This window comes from Dipodomys merriami, unplaced genomic scaffold, assembly GCF_024711535.1.
Source record: "Dipodomys merriami isolate MVZ:Mamm:240054 unplaced genomic scaffold, mDipMer1.0.p SCAF_1, whole genome shotgun sequence".
Lineage (NCBI taxonomy): Eukaryota > Metazoa > Chordata > Mammalia > Rodentia > Heteromyidae > Dipodomys > Dipodomys merriami.
The window spans coordinates 421,704-435,021 of NW_027202270.1; the positions used below are offsets into that span (position 1 = coordinate 421,704).

General features: G+C 46.2%; 1 protein-coding gene across 4 annotated transcripts in view; it reads left to right on the forward strand.

Annotated features, from left to right (window-relative positions):
• Positions 1-13,318, forward strand: part of Hdlbp (high density lipoprotein binding protein) — a 72,711-nt gene that overhangs the window by 38,762 nt on the left and 20,631 nt on the right. For all 4 annotated transcript variants that reach the window (XM_070001028.1, XM_070001110.1, XM_070001240.1 and 1 more), the window contains exons 4-16: positions 64-221; positions 1,228-1,443; positions 2,211-2,417; positions 2,542-2,757; positions 3,295-3,501; positions 3,684-3,791; positions 5,213-5,317; positions 5,617-5,695; positions 8,123-8,262; positions 9,855-9,959; positions 10,535-10,648; positions 11,473-11,559; positions 11,719-11,850. In XM_070001028.1, the coding sequence (XP_069857129.1) occupies positions 64-221; positions 1,228-1,443; positions 2,211-2,417; positions 2,542-2,757; positions 3,295-3,501; positions 3,684-3,791; positions 5,213-5,317; positions 5,617-5,695; positions 8,123-8,262; positions 9,855-9,959; positions 10,535-10,648; positions 11,473-11,559; positions 11,719-11,850 (1,874 nt within the window). The remainder of the gene's footprint in view (positions 1-63; positions 222-1,227; positions 1,444-2,210; positions 2,418-2,541; positions 2,758-3,294; positions 3,502-3,683; positions 3,792-5,212; positions 5,318-5,616; positions 5,696-8,122; positions 8,263-9,854; positions 9,960-10,534; positions 10,649-11,472; positions 11,560-11,718; positions 11,851-13,318) is intronic.

Consider the following 13,318-nt stretch of genomic DNA (forward strand, 5'->3'; position numbering starts at 1 on the left):
TCCTATTAAAACCCTCCCATAGCACTTAAAGTAGGGCTTTCTTCCAAATCTATGTTGGTCTAGTTACCACCTTAAACTCAGAAGAAGAGAGTGACCCTCCAACCTACAAGGATGCTTTCCCTCCACTTCCTGAGAAAGCAGCTTGCTTGGAAAATGCCCAGGAACCTGCCGGAGCCTGGAGTAACAAGATCCGGCCCATCAAGGCCTCTGTCATCACTCAGGTAGCAAAGCCATCCCTTCTTACCTTTCTGTCCACATAGGAAACAGTAGTGTTTTGAACATGCAAAGATGTAGTTGCTTTGGGTATGTAAAGGGAGGGAATCTTCAGATAAAACCAGTTCCTCTGTCCCATATTCCTGAAGAGTTCAGATTCTGCTGTGCTTATCCTTTCTTCCTGACACCAGGAGGGCTGGCACACAGTTGAACGCTAGTTGTCAGATTCATGGGGCCCGAGTGCTATTGCACTGACTGCCACACCAGATGTGAAATTCAATCTATCCTGTGCTGCTGCTGTCTAAATCTTGAGTTCAGATTTTCTTATTTCATTAGCTATGAGATATGGGCTTCCTGTGAACTGATACCTGGATGTGGTAAAGAAATTGTCACCCATACATCAATAACTTTTCACCCCCTCTGTGCACAAGCAGGCACGTTTCAATCCTTGTACTGCAGCCTTTTAAAATGTGCCGCTGGGGGGGGGGGGGGCGGCTCATGCCTCAGACAAGGGTGGTAGATGGTGCTTCCATCCTTCCCCTCTCCCACCTATTCTCTATAAAGTTCAGAGTCATTAAGCAAAACATGTCCTGGTTAAAAGCCTTTTGACTTCAACCTTAATGTGGGTAAGGGTCCTCTTTGCCTGCACCCCACCCTCCACTTACCAGCCTGTTGCCCCTGCTCTCCAACATAAGTGCTGCTTTGTCGCAGGAAGGTCTTTTCTGGCCACCCTGGTGTCTTCCACCAAGTCGTTTGTTACCCCTATTCCCCACCCCCTTCACAGGCACACGTTTGTGATGCTCCCTTCTCATTCATTTGTACAGTGGGTGTAGTTCTCTGCACCACAGTGTCAGTCTGCTGACATTTTGTGCTTCTCCTGACTCTTACATTGCCCTGTCATAAGACACTGCTTCATAAGTGAGTGACCAACGAATGCGTGTTCGTTACTGTTTATTGATCATCTTTGTTGCTCTTTATATTTTAATCTCACCTTTTCTGGTCTTTTCTGCGCAGGTGTTCCATGTACCCTTAGAGGAAAGGAAATACAAGGACATGAACCAGTTTGGAGAAGGTGAACAAGCAAAAATCTGCCTTGAGATCATGCAGAGGACTGGTGCTCACCTAGAGCTATCTCTGGCCAAAGACCAAGGCCTCTCCATTATGGTCTCAGGGAAGCTGGACGCTGTTATGAAGGCCCGGAAGGACATCGTTGCTAGACTGCAGACTCAGGTGGGTGTCCCTAGGCCAATACCAGAGCTTGTAGTAGAGCTGTGTTGCTGCCTCTGCCTGGTACACGCTAGAATTTCCCTGGATATTTCTTGCCAGTAGGACAGTTCAGTTCTTCATGGTTTAGAAAAGTGACATTTGGGGCTGGGAAGGTGGCTCAGTGGGAGAGTGCTTGTTTTTCTCGTGGTTAATTGGAGATCAGAGTCTGACAGACTTTCCTGCCCTGTGATCCTCAGATCTCAACTTTGTGAGTAGCTAGGATTACAGGCCTGAGCCACCATGACCCAGCTTTTAAACATATTTTGAATTCATATTTGCAATTTTTTTCTATGAAATGGCTGTTGTTTTGCTCATTTTCTGTCAAGTTTATTTTTCTCCATTTTCAGGAGCTTCTAAAAATCCTTTATCAGTCATAAAAATTATAATTACTTATTCTCTTTTGACATTGGATATGTTTTGCTATGTGATTGTTTTATTTTTATATAATTACTTTTTTTGCGTGTGCCAATTCTGGGGCTTGAACTCAGGGTCTGGTTACTGTTCCTGAACTTTTATTATTGCTCAAGGCTAGTGCTCTACTACTTGAGCCACAGCCTTCCTTCTAGCTTTTCTTTGGTAGTTAATTAGAGATAAGAGTCTCATGGACTTTCCCGCTTACTCTAGCTTCAAATCTGGATTCTCAGATCTCAGCCTCCTGAGTGGCTAGGATTACAGGTGGGAGCCACCTGTGCCCTGTAGTTTTATTGTCTCTAATTCTTTTCCTGGTACAGGCCTCCGCAACTGTTCCCATTCCAAAAGAGCACCATCGCTTTGTTATTGGCAAAAACGGAGAGAAACTGCAAGACCTGGAGCTAAAAACTGCAACCAAAATCCAGATCCCACGCCCAGATGACCCCAGCAATCAGATCAAGATCACTGGCACCAAAGAGGGTATTGAGAAAGCTCGCCACGAGGTCCTTCTCATCTCCGCTGAGCAGGTGAAGCTATTGGAGCCCTGTGCATTTGTCACCCTGTCACAGGCCTAGTGTAGTGTCTGTCTTTGACCCTGGAAAGCCTTTTCCTGCCTGGGTGTCCTCATCAGTCTCCCTGTCCTTTTTGTAGGACAAGCGTGCTGTAGAGAGGCTGGAGGTGGAGAAGGCCTTCCACCCCTTCATCGCTGGTCCATACAACAGACTTGTGGGTGAAATCATGCAGGAGACAGGGACTCGCATCAACATCCCCCCACCCAGTGTCAACCGGACAGAAATTGTCTTCACTGGAGAGAAGGAACAGCTGGCTCAGGCAGTGGCTCGAATCAAGAAGATTTATGAGGAAAAGGTACCATGTAAAGGAGTGAGAGCCAGTAGACAGGACTGTGCAGCAGGACTTAAGTCTGGAGGCTTGGCTAAGCCCTGTTCTGCCTCTCCTCTTATATCTCTAGTGATTAGATGTTGGTGTCCACACTTCCTTCTGAGCTGCTGAATGCCGGGCACATCTCAAATCTTCTCCCAGGCCTCCAGCCAGGCTAGGAGCTTGCTGCCTGGGTTGTCATAGGGGTTATACTTACAGCGTAAAGCCGTTCATCTTTGCTTAAGCTGTTAGATCACATTGGTCATCACTGAGGTCTGGACCTTGTTCTTTAATTTAGGGGACAAAGTTGACGTTTCAAAGTCTTCCAGATTGACTTCAGAGAAAATGTAATCCTTGGGAAGTGGAGAGTCTCTAGGGAGGCTAGTCATGTCTTCATTTTTGGGGATTAGCTCTGTTGTCAGCGTCTCATCTGGCTTACTTCCTCCTCTGTTGGCAGTGACATTCTGCTCCCACTGTCTGCCTCCCATGTCTTTCCTGCTGATTGTCCTTAATGCTCTTCATTAGAAAAAGAAGACCACAACCATTGCAGTGGAGGTGAAGAAATCCCAGCACAAGTATGTCATCGGGCCAAAGGGCAATTCATTGCAAGAGATCCTGGAAAGAACTGGAGTTTCTGTTGAGATACCGCCCTCAGATAGCGTCTCTGAGACTGTGATACTGCGGGGCGAGCCTGAAAAGTTGGGGCAGGCATTGACTGAAGTTTATGCCAAGGTAGCCTTTCCCCCTGGGGAATACACTATTTTGATGAATTTCTGGGGCCTTGTATGAGCTGACTCTTATTATATCCCGTGGGCCTGGATGCTCACCTCTCGACTTGAGGTGAGCAATCTGGCCTTTGTTTAGCATAACCTTGAGTTCCACAAACCTAAAGTCTATTGTCCTATTTGTCCTAGGCCAATAGTTTTACAGTCTCTTCTGTGTCTGCCCCTTCCTGGCTTCACCGGTTTATCATTGGCAAGAAAGGGCAGAATCTGGCCAAAATCACTCAGCAGATGCCAAAGGTAAGGAAACATTTCAAGTCTACTGTATTAAATTGGGTATTTTATTGTTGCTATTTGTCCTTGGAATGCTTTTAAAGATAATGCCACTTTCTTAATCTGTTATTCTCCTGGACATAGCCAGTTTCTAATACTAGCTATAGGAGAAGAGAATAACTTTGTAAGTGCATACACTATTTAGTCTTTTGTTTCCAGGTGTGATGTATGACTTTAGAAACACTGTAGGAATGCTGGTTTAACCTCCTGGTAATGCCTTGCATACAGTCTGTCCTCACTTCCCTGCACACAGGCTGTGTTAGACAAAGACTGAGTGGGTCTCCTCACCCTCCACGTTGCTGTCCTTACTCCAGGACAGACACAGCACCCCAGGAAACTAAACAGAGAGGAAGCTGCTCAGATCGCGTTGTCTTTTGTGTTTTCGTTTCTGTCCTGTTGCAGTGTCCTCCCACCTGATTCGATTTTTTAGCTTCAGACTCCTGGTGAGCTACTCTACCTTCCTGCCTTCCAGACCCTTTGCATGCTCATTATAAATCAGGCTTTGACAGGTGACAGTGAGTACTTCAACCACTTTGGACATTTGTACTCATTTTAAAATTTCATCCCTGACATTTTTTTCAAGGTTATTTATGCCTTCTAGGTTATCTTTTTTGTTCTTTTGAAACAGGGTCTTGCTATGTTACCCAGGCTTGTTTTGGACCCTCTGTCCCCTTGCCTCAACCTCTTTTTTTTTTTTTTTTGGGGGGGGGGTCTGGACATGGGGTCTGAACTCTGGGCCTGGGCGCTGTCCCTCAGCTCTTCAGCTCAAGGCTAGCGCTCTACCACTTGAGCCACAGCGCCACTTCCAGCTTTTTTCTTTTTGCTTATGTGGTGCTGAGGAATCGAACCCAGGGCCTCTGGCATGCAAGGCATGCGCTCTACCACTGAGCCACCTTCCCAGCCCCAGCCTCAACCTCTTGAGTACTAGAATTACAAGTGTATACCACCATACCCAGCTCTCCTTTTTTTGTTTGTTACCTCCCTATTTCAGCCAGAGAGGAGTTGGCCTTCCAAAAGTGAAATATGAAAATGGCACACGAGCACATGAATAGTGAGTGAAGTCCATGTGCTTTAAGTCGGTGATTGTGAGGTCAGCCGCAGCCTGAGACTTTGACGTGCCTGTTCCGGGCGTATCCCAGCAAAAGGAAAATCTATCAGCCCATAATAATGCTTAGTGCCAAAAGCATGCCGCTCCCTGAGCCGTCCCTCGTCCCTCGCAGCCCTCCACAAGGCAGTGGTTGTGATCCTCCTTCTTGGCATTTGTATGTAGCAGTTTGGGGTCAGCTTCCTTCCACAGCAGTATGGGACAAGCAGCGCCCCCGAGGCTCAGGCTGCTGCCACTGTGCCAGTTGGCCTGCACTATTCATTTTCTCATTTTGGTGTGGCAGGTTCACATTGAGTTCACAGAAGGTGAGGATAAGATCACCCTAGAAGGTCCCACGGAGGATGTGAATGTGGCTCAGGAGCAGATCGAGAGCACAGTCAAAGACCTGGTAAGTGCCTGTTCCAACCACAGGGAAGGTGCTACTAAGCTGAGGACAACTGGAAGCCTTGTTGGGTATCCATGGGCTCAGGACTAAAAGGCGGCCTTGCTGCCCAGTAAGAGGGTCTTAAACAGCTTGAAGCTAGCTGATAGCCTAGGGGGTCTGTGAAGTGCTAGAGGAGCGATTTTGAAAAACCTGTGTCAGTCAAGGTGGAGTAACATTTTCTGGATTTGGGGTCTGGCTCCTTGGCTAAATACTCAGGAACCCCAGCACTTGTCTGCTGACCCGTCTTTATGCTCCTCCCACAGATTAACCGGATGGACTATGTGGAGATCAACATTGACCACAAGTTCCACAGACACCTCATTGGGAAGAATGGAGCCAACAGTGAGTGAGGCTATGAAGGGTAGTAGCTGGGGCTCAGGTGTGGTGAGCAGGGCTTTCTGAGATTCTGAGGAGGCCTTTACTTTGAGTCAGAAGCTGCAGTCACAGCAGCCTTCTTCGCCTGCCAGGAGAGGCCTATTTTCCTTTTAAAGCTTTTAGGCCTATCAGAGAGCTGTCACTTTGAGAAATCAACCTAATCCACCCTCCCTGGAAGACCGCAGGAGTATGTAGTAGGCACACCAAAGACACTTAATCTCAGCGAGACTTACTCTCAGACCCACTAGTGTTTGTAGGCCTCTCTACGTCACTTCCTAGTTCAAAGAGGAATGCTGTTGAGTGAGCTCAGACTCGGCTTTTTGACTTGTCAAATTGTAGGGACAGTGTAGAATGGGATATCTTTGGATATGTGTTCAGTGAATACTCACTTGCTGTGATCCAAGTGTGTGTGTTTGTCTTATGCAGGGAATTGAACTCACAGCACTTTGGGTTTTGTTTTTTGCTTTATCAGTCGTGGGGCTTGAATCTGGGCCTGGGCACTGTCCCTGAGCTCTTCAGCTCAAGGCTAGTGCTCCTCTACTTAAGCCACAGTGCCACTTCCAGTTTTCTGGTAGTTAGTTGGAGATAAGAGTCTCAGACATTCCTGCCTGGGCTGGCTTTGAACTGTGATCCTCAGATTTCAGCCTCCCGAGTAGCTAGGATTACAGGTGTGAGCCAACATGTCCAGCTGCATTTTGTTTTTTTGAGACAGGCTTTTGCTCTGTGGCTCAAATTGGCCTTGAGCTCCTAATCCTTTTTTCTCCTGAGTGCTGGGATTACAGGTGTGAGCCACTATACCCAGCTCCGGTGATTCTTTTTAACATTTCCTCTGCTTAACTGCATAGCCACATGCATATGCATACATATCACATGCTTAAGTATTGTAGAAACAGCTTTACTTCCTGTATAGGAGGGCCAGCACTACTGTTTGTGGGTTGTTCAGCCAATGAGGATCCTTTCTATGAAGTCTGCTTTGGTCACAAAGTACTCCATGGTGCCAGGCGCTGGTGGCTCACGCCTGTAATCCTAGCTACTCAGGAGGCTGAGATCTGAGGATCGCCGTTCAAAGCCAGCCTGGGCAGGAGAGACCGTGAGACTCCTATCTCCAATAAACCACCAGAAAACCGGAAGTGGCGCTGTAGCTCAAGTGGTAGAGCACTCGCCTTGAGCTGAAGAGCTGAGGGACAGCGCCCAGGCCCAGAGTTCAAGCCCCACGGCCGACAAAAAAAAAAAAAAACAAAAAAAAAACCAAAGTACTCCATGGTGTCTGTGAGAGTGTCCTCTTCAGGGACGTGTTCCTGATAGGTACAAGAATGGTCCTCATCAGTGCTTGATCTCAGGCACTCCTCAAACCATGCATATGCCATGACCTTGCTTTGTGGTTTTGTTTATTGTATCAGTTAAAATAAAAGTGGAATAGTGCAGACCGGACATGATTTCTGATTTCTCCTCCTTGTGCATTGCAGAACCTCTGAGCGTAGCATGGTCATAGAATTCTCTTTGCTCTATTTTCTTATGATCCAGTTCCTAACCTCATTTTATCCATAATCTAAGATCTACTCCCTGCCCCCAACACTTTTGGCTTTTGCTGTTTCTTGCCCTGTGTCATGTCAGTCCCTGTCCCAGATTGTCTCGGTACCTCCTCTGGAGTATGCACTGCTTAGAGTGGATGCACAGCCCCACCCTTCTGAGGAAACCTGCTTTTCTTACTATATAATGAGCATGCGCTTTCTTCATTTCCTAGGGAAAATCTCTGGAGTTTGGGGAACCTGCATTTTGATCATTGGTGTCAGATTCTTTCCAGAGAAGGTGGCAGGAAGAGAATTTGAAACTCCACTTGTTTTGCACACAAAGTGTTCAGTTTGATCAGAGCTGACAGTAACTGAGTCTTGACAGCAGCTTGGTTTCCACATATTTTTCAACAGTTATTTAGGCAATCCTGTCTTGAGTTAATATCTGTAATGTTATGCCTCATTTGTAGGTTACATTAGTGCAAACAAGTTTGAGTGCTATGATTGAGGTTTAAAAAAAGTATACTTACTGTACATGTTAAATATATATAATATATATTATATTGGAATCTTTATTTAAAGTTCCAACCACATGCAAACCAGCTAACTTTCAAACTACTCAGTCCCAGACATCAGTCATTCGAAGCTCTCAGGGCAGTGCCAACTTGTAATCAAGGCTAAGAGCCAGTGCCTTCAAAACTTTGTAGTACCTTGAGGAATATAACCAGTTCTCATTTTAGCCAGTGCAAAATCCTGTCTTGGAAATTTTTTTATTGATGAGCATGACTGATTAGGGTATTTGAAGGCTGGCTCTTCTGGCTGGCTGTCATTAGTGGACCATCATAGCATCTGTGCCCAAGGTGTGCTTCTTTTGTGTCCTAAGTCAACAGAATCAAAGACCAGTACAAGGTGTCCGTGCGCATCCCTCCTGACAGTGAGAAAAGCAACCTGATCCGCATTGAGGGCGACCCACAGGGTGTGCAGCAGGCCAAGCGGGAGCTTCTGGAGCTCGCCTCTCGCATGGTAAGGCAGCTGTGTCAAATATGTGGCCTAGAGAGTGGGAGTTACCAAGTCCCACATGGTTGGGCTTACTGGGGCCACATTTCTAGAGATTAAGATTTCACAGTGTCGTGAGACAGTGATACTTAAAAGTCTGAAACACATTTTAACATTCACAAGGCAAATTGTCATTATCTATAATGTTTGTCAATATCTATAATGTTTGTGAATTCTGTGATCTTCCACATCAGGTGATATGTACATTTCTTTCCTTTTGCTTAGTGTAAGCTATTCCCTCTTTCCCTCCCTCCCATCACTGCCCTTGAATTGCTTAGTTTGTTTTCATCAATGTCCAGTGCAGTTGATGGGCCCCTCTGTTGTATTATTTCCCATTTCCCTCTGATTCTGTGCCCTCCTCCTAGCTTCCCTCAGATGTGCAGATAGATAGATAGATAGATAGATAGATAGATAGATAGATAGATAGATAGATAGACATATCATATCTGTGATTAAGAACATGGAATCATTTAGAAATGTTATGACATCTGGGCGCCAGTGGCTCACACCTGTTATTCTAGCTACTCAGGATGCTGAGATCTGAGGCTCTCCAATTAAGCACATGAAAAAGTGGTTCTGTGGCTCAAGTGGTAGAGTGCTCACCTGGAGCTGAAGAGCTCAGGGACAGCGCCCAAGCCCAGAGTTTAAACCCCACAACTGCCAAAAAAAAAAAAAAAGAAAGGAAAGAAATGATAGGACACATTCAGTGGAGTCCTTTGCTGCTCGAGTCCTGTTTACCTTGTAGTATCTCCATGCATTTTGGATGGCCACATTTCTTTTGCCTCCCAGATCACCAGCATGTCTTATTTCCTTTGGCCCTGAGCAGTAGAGAAGCACAGTGGTACCCCAGGTCCCATGTGACCTGGTTGCCATTGCCACAGGCAATGATAACATTCCTGGGCTCTGAGCCAGAGCACTCTCTCATGTGGCCAGACTTGAGACTCAGTAGTGCCACTCCTGAGTCAGGCTGTTCCTCACTCTACAGACCTAGGTTTTCTTTATCCTAGGGCCTCTTGTCCTACAGGGTTTTCTGCCTGCACTGTACCATTCATTTCTGTCATCCAGATGTTAATCTGACCACCGGAATTCTGCAGAACTTTTGATAGACTGGTCATGTTATTCCCTGGGTTCTGCTTTGCTTTTCCTTCTGATGTTTTAGTGGGACTCTCAGAGGAGACCACCCGTCCAGTGCCCCATGTTGGATGAACCATTCTTTCTTGATTTCACTCGGGGAAGTTGGGTTCAGGAGGCAGGGCCCGTATGGACAGTGCTAGACTCACTCCATTCTGAGGGAGAAGTACTGTTAGGGTTACATTGATGGTCACTATTGGGACAGCACTTTCAGCTAAAAGGCCCTGTACTTTGTTCAGGAATATAATACATACTGAGTGCAAATGGAGATTTGGTGTATGTAGTGTTTGGGGGTGGAGCCAGTGTTTCCTGGTGGTTTTTCTAATGGCTACCCCAACAGTGGTCTCTGGGTTCCCAGTATCTCTTGGTGATAGGGAGTCTCCCTCTACTTGTGATAATAGAATCATCTACTTCAATTATATTTTTAGGAAAATGAGCGTACCAAGGATCTAATCATTGAGCAAAGGTTTCATCGCACAATCATCGGCCAGAAAGGTGAAAGGATCCGTGAAATTCGTGACAAATTCCCTGAGGTAAAGGATTGCCAAAGGCATTCCTTTTTGTTCTTGTTTTGGAGTGGGGCTCCCCTGGATCATTTCACCCAGCTATCTCTCTACCAAGCCAAACTATGCCTCTAACCCCAAGGCTTTATGTGATTTCTTAGGAGTAAGCTCATTTGTCCTTTAGGTATGTTCCTTTTTTTTTTTTTTTTTTTTTTTTTTGTCAGTTGTGGGGCTTAAACTTGGCCTGGGCGGTGGGGCCTGAACTCAGCCTGGGCGCTGTCCCTCAGCTCTTCAGCTCAAGGCCAGCGCTCTACCACTTGAGCCACAGCACCACTTCAGGCTTTTTCTGCTTATGTGGTGCTGAGGAATTGAACCCAGGGCCTCATGCATGCGAGGCAAGCGCTCTACCACTGAGCCACCTTCCCAGTTCTAAAAGTTTATTTAATTATATATGTAATTATACAAAGGGATTTCAATTCAGCATGTTAGTTTGTGAGTATAATGCATCTTGGTCAGTGTTAGCCCTTTCATCCTTCTCCCCCACCTCTGTTAGTATTTTGGAACCCAGGCCTGATAATCAAACTCAGTCTTCTGATTTGTTCTAGGTTATCATTAACTTTCCAGACCCAGCACAAAAAAGTGACGTTGTTCAACTCAGAGGGCCTAAGAATGAAGTGGAGAAATGCACAAAATACATGCAGAAGATGGTGGCAGACCTGGTACGGGTTTGGTGCAAGCCTTTGTGGGGCGTGCCTCCCATGGGAGCTCCTTGCTCAGGAGCTGTCCGGTCTGATAAGGACTTTGCTAACACAAGTGAAATGAGGAGTCATGTATTGATTTAACATATTCTTCAAAAACTGAAGTAGGAAGACAAACAAAAGGATAGTCCTAGAGTTCAGGAGGCAGAGGCAAGGGGGCGGTGAGTTGAGGCCAGCCTTATGTACAGAGTGAGCTCCTGTCTCAGAAAACACAAAGGAGTAACAGAACACGAGGGAACCATGCCAAGATCTAGAAAGCATGAAGTAGAGGTTACTGGAAAGGCCACAGCTTGCCATGTGTCCTGCCACGTGTCCATGATCCTCAGAGGAGGCTTCACTGTACCAGTAAGCCTTCCTCAAGAGAGAGGAGGTGGCCAGGGGCTTCAGCAGTACGAGGCTCAGTGTTGGTTTGATGGGTGTTCTGAGCCCCTTCCTTGTTAAGCTGCGGTCCTGGCCTGTGGCATGATTCCTTGAGCCAGAACAGTTCAGGGCCTGTGGCTAGACTTAATGCCTTCTGGACTGTAGAAGATACATCTACATTTTCTGTGACTCTTCATAGAGGGCCTTTAAGTTGACTGACGTTCCACCAAATTAGTCAGATGTTGGACAACATAATGATGTCTGTCCCCATGACAGACCTCTAAAGGTCAAGTCGATGGGAAGAAAGGCTCATAGCTTCGAGTGTCTGCTGATACTGGTGCCCTGTCAAATTCATGCTGCTTCAGGGGTGGAAGACTTTACTCTGTCATGGAGGGCTAATTTTGCTATCCTTTTGTGTTTTTAAGGTGGAAAATAGCTATTCAATTTCTGTTCCGATCTTCAAGCAGTTTCACAAGAACATCATTGGGAAAGGAGGTGCAAACATTAAGAAGGTGACTAGTTCACCCCTCGTCAGTGGCTTTTAACCCCAGCAAGGGCCCTGAGCCATCTCCTCCTAGGTGGAGAGGAGGTGTGGCCTATCCTGAACCCTGTGCTCAGGCCTAGCTGCTGTGGTAAGCCTCTGCTCTTCGTATTTGGTTCCCTACATGCAGATTCGTGAAGAAAGCAATACCAAGATTGATCTTCCTGCAGAGAACAGCAACTCTGAGACCATTGTCATCACAGGCAAGCGAGCCAACTGTGAAGCTGCCCGGAGTCGTATTCTGTCCATCCAGAAAGACTTGGTAATGACGGACAGCCTTGACAACTTCCTGTGTTATAAAATAGTAGGACCTTTTGTTCCAGCCATGCAGGGCCTTTGGGCTGGCATGGGCTCCTACGAGCCCTGCCCCTGTGTAAACCTGGGGGTGCTGAGCAAACGGTCAGTAGCTCTCTGCCATTTGTCTACCATGCTTATCTTCTTGGCCCACAGCAGTGTATTTGACCCAGTGCTGGTTCTGCGAGGTATTTAATAATATCTGAAGTTTGGTGGTTTTGGTATGTGTGTGGTAAGTGTAGAATCATTCTCACGGCCAGTCTGTGGTTTTCCATCACCCCCAGTGGGCTCTGTCTCATGTATCTGTCCTGGCTCCCCACACCTACAGGTGGTCCATATCTGTCTTCACTCTTAGAAGGGTGTGCGAGTTGTGAGTATAGTCATGATGTGTGAGAACACATCATGAAATCTCTTCATGTTGTCACGTGTGTTGTACTGTGTTCTTTTTACAGGGTGGTGTTTTAATGTGAGGATAATCCATCTACTTAATATGCTTGGTATTATTTAATATGCTTGGTATTATTGGGCTTTAATTTTGGGGGGGATCTTTCATCCAAATTGTCAAGTTTATTAACATAAAGTTTTTTTTGTTTTTTTGTTGGTCGTGGGGCATAAACTCTGGGATTGGGCGCTGTCCTTGCACTCTTGAGCTCAAGGCAAGTGCTCTACCGCTTGAGCCACAGGGCCACTTCTGGTTTTCTGGTGGCTTTTTGGAGATAAGAGTCTCACGGACTTTCCTGCCCGGGCTGGCTTTGAACCATGATCCTCGGATCTCAGGCCCCTGTGTAGCTAGGATTACCGGCATGAACCACCAGCTCAACATAAAGTTTTATAATATAGTTCCACATTATTCTTACTGTCCATGCTGTTTTTGCCTCTTGTTTGTGGTGAGAAATCTGCCATTATTAAATGTCTGACCTCCTTGGTGGTCACACCTATAATCCGAGCTACTCAGAAGGCTGAGATCTTAGGATCTTGGTTGAAAGCTAGCCAGGGCAGTAAAGTCCATAAGACTTATCTCCAGTGAACTTCAAAAAAAATAGAAGTCAGAAGTGTAGCTGTAGCTCAAGTGGTAGAATACTAGCCTTGACTACAAAAGCTCAAGGATAGCAGCCAGTACCTAGTCCCTGAATTCAAGCCCCAGGACCAGCACCCCAAAAAACAAAACAACAGCAACAAAAACCTTCTTTTATATCCTCATAGTATTCTCTGGAATAAAATTTGCTATTTGTTACTGGGCGCTGGTGGCTCACGTCTATAATACTAGCTACTCAGGAGTCTGAGACCTGAGGATCCCAATTCAAAGCAAGAAGGTCTCAGACTCCTACCTTCAGTTAACCACCAGAAAACCAGAAATGGCACTGTGGCTCAGCTTGGTGGAGTGCTAATCTTAAGCAAACATTGCTTAGGGACGGCGCCCAGGCCTTGAATTGCAA